This window comes from Panthera uncia, chromosome F2 (genome assembly GCF_023721935.1).
Source record: "Panthera uncia isolate 11264 chromosome F2, Puncia_PCG_1.0, whole genome shotgun sequence".
Classification (NCBI taxonomy): domain Eukaryota; kingdom Metazoa; phylum Chordata; class Mammalia; order Carnivora; family Felidae; genus Panthera; species Panthera uncia.
In genome coordinates this window covers 59,666,310-59,674,125 of record NC_064812.1, presented here as the reverse complement: position 1 = coordinate 59,674,125, position 7,816 = coordinate 59,666,310, and the positions used below count along the sequence as shown (strand labels likewise).

At 41.2% G+C, this 7,816-nt stretch overlaps 1 protein-coding gene across 2 annotated transcripts; it reads right to left on the bottom strand.

Annotated features, from left to right (window-relative positions):
* Window positions 1-4,173: 4,173 nt before the first annotated feature.
* On the bottom strand, window positions 4,174-7,359 carry RPL7 (ribosomal protein L7). 2 transcript variants are annotated; one of them, XM_049633257.1, is made up of 7 exons: window positions 7,255-7,359; window positions 6,392-6,500; window positions 5,926-6,092; window positions 5,266-5,403; window positions 5,034-5,143; window positions 4,553-4,762; window positions 4,174-4,235 (listed from the first exon to the last, which is right to left on the bottom strand). In XM_049633257.1, exons 1-6 carry the CDS (start codon window positions 7,266-7,268, stop codon window positions 4,554-4,556), a joined length of 747 nt encoding a protein of 248 aa, XP_049489214.1. In that variant the 5' UTR covers window positions 7,269-7,359; the 3' UTR covers window positions 4,174-4,235; window position 4,553. The 2 variants fall into 2 exon arrangements, with proteins under 2 accessions (XP_049489214.1, XP_049489213.1); XM_049633256.1 differs by lacking the exon at window positions 7,255-7,359 and adding an exon at window positions 6,886-6,926.
* Between the last annotated feature and the right edge of the window lie 457 nt (window positions 7,360-7,816).

The following is a 7,816-nucleotide window of genomic DNA, read 5'->3' as shown; positions in this document are numbered from 1 at the left end:
CGCCCCACCCCCCACCCCCAGTCCCCTCACCATGGCAACCCGCATTCCATGTTCTAGGTGTCCTTTGTCTAAGTTCTTTGGTGAAAGGTTAGGTGTCCTCTCCCCAGTTAAGCCTAGCACCTTGACTTGCGCGGTAGGATTTTAGCATCAATACTTTTGCCAAATTATATTCTAAACCCTCTGCCTCCATTTCTTGACCCCAAATAGGGCTGCAAGTTTAGCCCTAGTAAAATACACGGTTTCAGGTTCGACAAAACTGAAGGTGTTCCCAAACACACTTTTCTGTTTTCATCAAGCTCCCTACTCACCTTCCTTGGCTCCTCTGGTTAAGAAAACTCAAATTAGACCTGGAACCTAATACTAGCCACACCACTTATTTGGGTGATCCTGGGGGAGGGAAAGTTAACCCCTCATCTTAAAAATGGGGACAGTGGTATACTTACCTAATGGAATAGGCTGCACATTAAAACTCACGTGGAGAATTTAAAGGGCAAGGCCTGGGACCCATCCCCCAATTAATCGGTTTTGTGATTGCAAAATGGAGACAATTGAGGGAGGATTATGTGGATTAAGTGTATACTAGCAGTCAATACATGATCAACTGTTATTAAATGGTCTGCTCTTGAGTTTTGCTATCACATCTGCCACTGCATTGTCTCCCAACTGTTGGCTCCTGCCTGCTCTTCTATCACCAGGTGTCCAAATTCTACCTCCTTTGTGAAATTTCCCAATCTGCACAGCATGAACCATCTCCTATATTCCCCTAACATGCTGTTCTATTTTCACAAACTATTATCCCTACACAATAACTCACTTTTTGAGTCCTTTACAGTAATACATATACCCATGAACCCACAATGCAGGCACCACTCCTCTCAGCATTCATCAAGAATAACATGCCAGCAACTGGAAAATCCAATTTTAAATTGCTATTACTTTTTGGTTTATTCATTTACTTTTAGTGTTTACTTATTTTTGAGAGAGAGAGTGCAAGCTGGGGAAGGGCAGAGAGTGAGAGAGGAGAGAGAGGAGAGAGAGAGAGAAACACAGAATGGAAAGCAGGCTCCAGGCTCTGAGGTGTCAGCAGAGCTGATGCAGGGCTTGAACTCACGAACCGCGAGATCATGACCTAAGCTGAAGTCTGACACTTAATGGACTGAGCCACCCAAGCGCCCCAAAACTATTACTCTTAAGAGGCTTGAGTCACTCAATCAAAAAAAGCAAAAGGCCTGCAATGCAACAGGCCTATTCTAAGTGCTAGAACAGACGGCAAACGTTCAAACCTTACAGTGGTTTTGGTACATATTCTCAAAACTTTGAGTGGCTGTGAAAAGCAACAAGAATAAATGGAAAAAGTATTGCAGGTAATAAAAAGTACTATGAAAAATACAGGGTTATATGGAGATGTGTCAGAGAAAAAACCCTTTTCCAGAACGAAAAAGAAGCAATGTACAAAGACCTGAGGGCTGAGTGTTCCAGACAGAAGATTACAAGGGCCAACACCCTACATTAGAAGCTTGTCATTTTTGAGGAACAAGAAAAAATATAGCTACCTGCTATAAAGATCACATAGCCCTCCCAAAACACTTCCCTGCCAGGATTTCTGGAACCTGCGAACACGCTGCTTAATGTAGAGACTTTGCCGATGTACTTAAATTAAGGAATTTGAGATGGAGAGATTATCCTGGATTATCTGGGTGGCACAATTTGATCACAAGGGTTCTTATAAGAGGGAGGCAGAGGATCAGAGCCAGTGATGATGGAAGAATGGAAGGAGAGATTGATTACACTTTGAAGACTGAAGCATGGCCTGCCTATAAGCCAAGAAATGCCAAGTGGTTGCTAGAAAATGGAATAAAGAAAATGATTCTCTCCTAGCCTTCAGAGCTATGGTAGGCAGGCCTACTGACACCCTGATTTAGCCCAGTGAAACCAAATCTAGATTTCTTACCCCTGAAATTGTTAAAGACAATAAATCTGAGTTTTAAGTCAAAGTCTGTGATTTGTTACAGCACCAACAGTAAACAAAAACTTAGCACCTACTCTGTCAGGTACTGGTTAGGAGGGACAAAAAGGCTGGCCTTACATGTTTTATTACCCTAGAGAAGGGAGGCACCTGTATGAAAGCAATGTTTTGGCTGGTTTGATACCAAATCTGTAATGGAAACAGTGGGGGTAGAATGTTGTCAATTTCCCCCGCAGGTTGTCCCAACACCCCAAAAAGCAGATACATCTAGACATCCCTATAGCACTTATCTCACATTACTTGCGTTGTCTACCTTGCCCATTAGACTGACACACAGGAAAGTAGAGGCCATCTCCATTTGTATGCCCCTGCGAGGTGCTCATGTTGCATAGTATTTACTTAGTACTTTTAGCCAGGAACTGCTGTAAGCATTTTACATGAACTGACATCATTAAAATCCTATGGTATTATGCACAATTTCCCCTATTTTGCTAAGAAACAGATTTATTGGCCCAAATGATTAAGTGAAGGCTGGGTATTAACCAGTTTGGCTTCAGAGCCAGCACTCAATCCAGCCAACCACAAAGGAACTTTCAAAGGTAAGTAATTTGAGGGAACACCTGCTAAAAAACCAGTGAGCACAACTAAACTCTGTGACTTGAAGAGACTGGGGTAATTAGCAGAAGATTTTATGAAGCTGGAATGTTAAAGGGTAGAAATGCAAATTTACATTTGTGGGGTGAATTTCTGTAGGACAACCTGCTGGGCAGGACCCAGACTTTCAAAGTTTGGTTAGCCTTCTAGTGGACAGTCCCTTTTAGGTGACATTTTAGGAGGTAGCTTTTCTAAGTTAGCTTTTCCAGCTGCATTTCAAGAAGGTTTAACAGTTCACAAAATATTTTCATACCCCTTTTCTGAAGCAAGTGTTTGAGAGTTTTCTATGGTGGTATTAGACGTCTGCCAACTCCTCCCTACTCAGCCTCTGGCCCCACTTTGAAAGTAATTTATATGGAGAACTGGATTTCCCAGACGGAAAACAGAAAAGTGCCTGCAGAGAACACACATACAGCTAATGTATTTTGTCAGTTTTTTTATGCTACATGTTCCTATTCCTCACCAGCTTCAAAAGCTTCGCTACTTTGCGTGATGTGTCCACCATTCGTGGGCTATTAACAAATGTACCAGACTATTCATAGTGTTTACCAAGATACCCTATTTCTTGCAAAACCCTGCCACACTCAAACATGTAACACTGATTTTATAAACTAAAGAATCTTCTCAATTTTTCTGAATTCACTGACCATAAACTCACTAATTCAGAGAGACTGCTTCCAAGTCTAGAGAATTTGAATTACTAAATATAAATACTAATAAGTAATGATCCTAGTGCAAGTGTCAAAGGAATGAACAGGGCACCTGTTCATCACACCACTGGCACAATGAAGACTGCAAAAACTTCTTTTATTAGATGTACTTACTTCACATGTTCTATACCGAAAACCTGCAGTTCACTAATCTGAGATATATACAATATATAAAAATGTTACTTATAAAATACCTAATCTTTTCTATTTCAAGCTTTTGCTCACTAGTTTCATTAGGAGTTCTGAGGGTGCTCCAAAATAAGTGGCATCCATGGGCAGCAATTTCATTTTTCCTTTTCTAACATATATAATGGTATTCTCAGAAACTCACCTGGATAGGTGAAGATACACAGCAAAAAACAAAAAAGGAATGCAAAAGGAAAACATGTTCACACAGTACTTTATAGAAAAACTAAGTCTCAGCAGATGGAATTTCATCAACAGTATAATTCAATTTTTATTACCTTATCTATAAATCATGCACATAAGTCTATGAAACAGGCTTTCTCAGAACAGACCCATCTTAGCTAACTCAGTGGCACAATTGAAAAGTGAAAAATTAAAAAAAAAAAAAAAGTGAAAAGATTTTTTTTTTTTTCCACAAGAGTTTTTAATAAACCCAAGGAATGTTTTCCACCAAAATACAAACCAGACCCCAGTTTTGTACACAAAGGCAAAACTTGGCACAGTTCATTCGATCCCTGGAGCCTGCTTGGGATTCTCTCTCAAAATAAATAAAAATTTTAAAAGTTTAAGAAAAAGATGGCTTACTCTTATCACACATCAAGATTTGTCCCAATAGTTAGAGGACAGCAGAGTCTAGCAAAAAGTCACAACAACACATTTTAATTTGAAAGTAGTCGTTTATTAACTGACCAGATTACAAAAATAATCATGGTGGATACCTGAAAGGGGGGAAAAAAAAACTCATTAAAGAAACCACCTTGATAGATTAGAATTAACATAAATGAGGAAATTATAAGTACTTCAATTTCCATTAAGTAGGATAAAACCCTGGGCCTTTTCTTTCCTCCATAAATGCCCTCAAAAGGAAGGAACAATCAAACCAACCGTACAGATAACATGGTTGGCTTTTCCCCCTTAAACAATATTGCTTAGAACCCAACCAAACCCTTATCAATATTTAACAGAAAAAGTAGGAGACTAACACCACTTTTACCCTCATTACTAAGTAAACTTCTATCGAGATGAAGCTACTCACCTTAGTTCATTCTTCTAATAAGCCTATTGATCTGGTCTTCCCTGTTGCCAGCATCTCCACCTTCTACAAAATGGGTGGTCTTCTTCTTCATTCCCCCTCGTGGAGAAGATAACTTGAAGGGCCATAAAAAGTTGTTTGCTTCTTTGAAACGTTTTCCAACAGTGTAGATCTCATGAATCAGATCCTCCATGCAGATGATGCCATATTTACCTGAACATTAAGATCATTAAAAATTGTTAGCTGTTTTTACAGATTAAGATATCCAGCAAGGACAATCAGAGGCTATGATAGTTTAAAGTAAATTAGGAATAAAGCAACGAAGAAGGAAATACACGGCTATATTTACAAATACTCAAGCCAACGAAATCTTAACTTACATCTTCCGTAAACTTCTGCATTGTAGAGAACATGGGAAGATTTGTTGATAGAAAAATCAACTTTGTCTAATTATCAAACCTTTCCCCAAATAGGTAGAACCTACCAAGAGATCGAGCGATCAATGTGTTATCTGTCAGGGCAATTCGCTTCTTGTTGATTTTGCCATAACCACGCTTGTAGATCAATTCATTCACTGACTTCAGGTTTGGGTACCTAATATATGAAAAACAGACACAAATGACCAAATATAATAAGGTTATCACCATCAGAACACCTCAAATGCACCTCGTCAACAGAGCCAATTTGCCAAAAAGAACTCAAAGGAAAAGACTTACCCCCATGCGATATATGGTTCCACAATCCTTAGCATGTTAACTGAAGCCTTGTTGAGCTTAACAAAGGTGCCGTTGAAGATCTGGCGAAGGCGAAGAAGCTGCAACACCTTTCGAACCTTTGGGCTCACACCATTGATACTGCAGTGGAAAAAAAAGGACAAAATGCACTGAGCTTTAACCCAATTATTAATAGAGGATAAGAAAGTAACCATTATGATTCGGCACAACTCAAGTCCCACCTAAATAAACAGGAATTGTTACGAAGACCACTGGCATTTCTTAGCTTATTCTAGCCCGTGTCCCAACCTGCCTGTTTCACAAATAAGTGATCTTTGATACATACCTTTGACACTTCAAACTTCCCCAGGCCCTTTTACCCCATCCTACCTTTGTATTTGTCTTTGTTAGCTTTTTTTGAAAATAATATCCAGGACACTGAACAACTAAAACTCACATGCTCAGAGAGCTTTGGACACAGCACTTGCAACTAAACCATTAAAATACTACCCACCCACCACCCCCCCACCACCCGTTCTAGCTATGACCAAAATATCTCTATTCCAATGTTCCAGAACCAACGCTCCCAAGAAGTTAACGGGAAGTTTTGCTGACTGTGTAACTTTCCCTTCAAAACCAGAATGCGGTTAAAACTGAACTTACCCTCGGATCCTGATGACAAATGCCAATTTGGGTTCTGCAGGTACGTAGAAGTTGCCAGCTTTTCTTGCCATTCTAGCCATTCGAATCTCAGTTCTGTACATCTGCCTGTATTCCTTGTGGTAATGCTTAGCTTTTTCATAAATAAGCTTCCTCCTTGCCTTTCGAAGCTGAAAACCAATACCAGTTATTCATCTGATTCTTAGCTCCCAAATACAGTCACCACCACCCGTTCTTCAAAAGAAAGAGTAATTTCCCCTTGAAACTTTTTCCTTGTCAGAGCATGCGTTAACATTTCAACATGCAGACACTACCTCCAATTAAAAACACTTTTAAAAAGCCGATGATCCAGCTCACTGGTACAGTAGGTGAAGTCCACAAGCCTTGCTGAGAAAGAACACTCACCCATTTTCAACCCAAACACAAGGCCTCTCTTTACAGGTTAAGTGCCTTAAAAAAGTTTACCTACCATTTTTTGGGCAAATTTCTTTCTCAGACGCTTGATCTTCAACTCTGCGAAATTCCTTCGCTTTTTCTTGAGAGTTTCTGGCACAGCAGGAACCTTCTTTTTCTTCTCTCTGGCGTTAGCAAACAGAACTTTATTAATAGTTCAAACAGCACACAATACCACATTACTCTTGTATTGCACAGACTTTGCCATTTAGCAGCACTACCGTCACTGGCTCTAAACATTTCTATCTTCAGCTGCTCTCTAGCAGGTTATGGTGAAAAATAGAGTTTAGAGAGTTTTTATACCGATAATCTTCGCCTTTAACACAGACCACTTCACTTAAATACACAGAATTCACAGAAAATACAATAAATTCACATCTGTCCTGACCTCCGACAACTAAAATATCCACAACAAAGTTAACACAGACTGAGAAACTACTGCAAGAAGGGGGTTCCTGGAGTTCTCAAGAAAATTAACAAACAAGCAAACAAAAACCTCCCAGCTACCACCTTGGTTCAGGTCTGAAGTTCCACATGCTAAAAGCAAAGGCCTCACGACGGGGACGACTGGGCCAAATACGAGCTAAGATGACCGCAATTCAAAGGTTCTGCACCTCCCTTGAAAGGGAATTGGAAAACTCACCGGTCCCGTACATAGTTAGGTTTTCACACCGCGTTCCCAGTATCTCCAAAACCTCTGACCCAAGGCCATCTATATCCTATCTTTGCCCGGCGCCTCCACCAGCGTCACAGGGCGTCACAAACACACAGACAAATGGGCAACGGTACAGGCTACAGCCAGACCGAGGGAAAACGAGACAAAAAGACGCTGGATTCGTGGATGGAGAAGGATTCTCGAGTGGACGAGGAGCTACTTACTCTGCACCCTCCATGGTTCCAGCCGGAAAAAGAGGAAGTTAGCGCATGCGCGCTGTCCACTTAAAGACGACAAGAGCGAAGCCCCACAACTCAGAGGTGTCCCAGGATAAGCCAGAAAAGAACTCGGAACTGAGAACTCGTCTTGCAGACGCAAAATTGAGAACTGCCTGATTCAGCCCCTTACGATCGACTTTCGGGTAAAATTTGTATGGGAAATACATGCACCCACTAGACTCTTTAATCAATATGACAAGAGCACAGAGTGCTGACACCTTTACTACTCGGGGTCCTAGTCTCTAGGCTGCGTTGACAGGGTATCTTCTCGTATTCCACCCAGTAATGTACGCAAATGACACGCCACACAGGCGCGAACTACACATCCCGGCATGCCCCATTTTCACTGCGTGGGGAGGGCAAGGCTTGACTGGGACTGTAGGCAACCACTGCAGTGGTGATTACAGCCTGGGAAAACGAGAGCCTTTTGGCCCACGTTCCGGATGGTGAGGTGCGATTCTAAGTCGCTTCCGAGACCCGGCTTTTGACGGGCTTCTCGGCTCTGCCA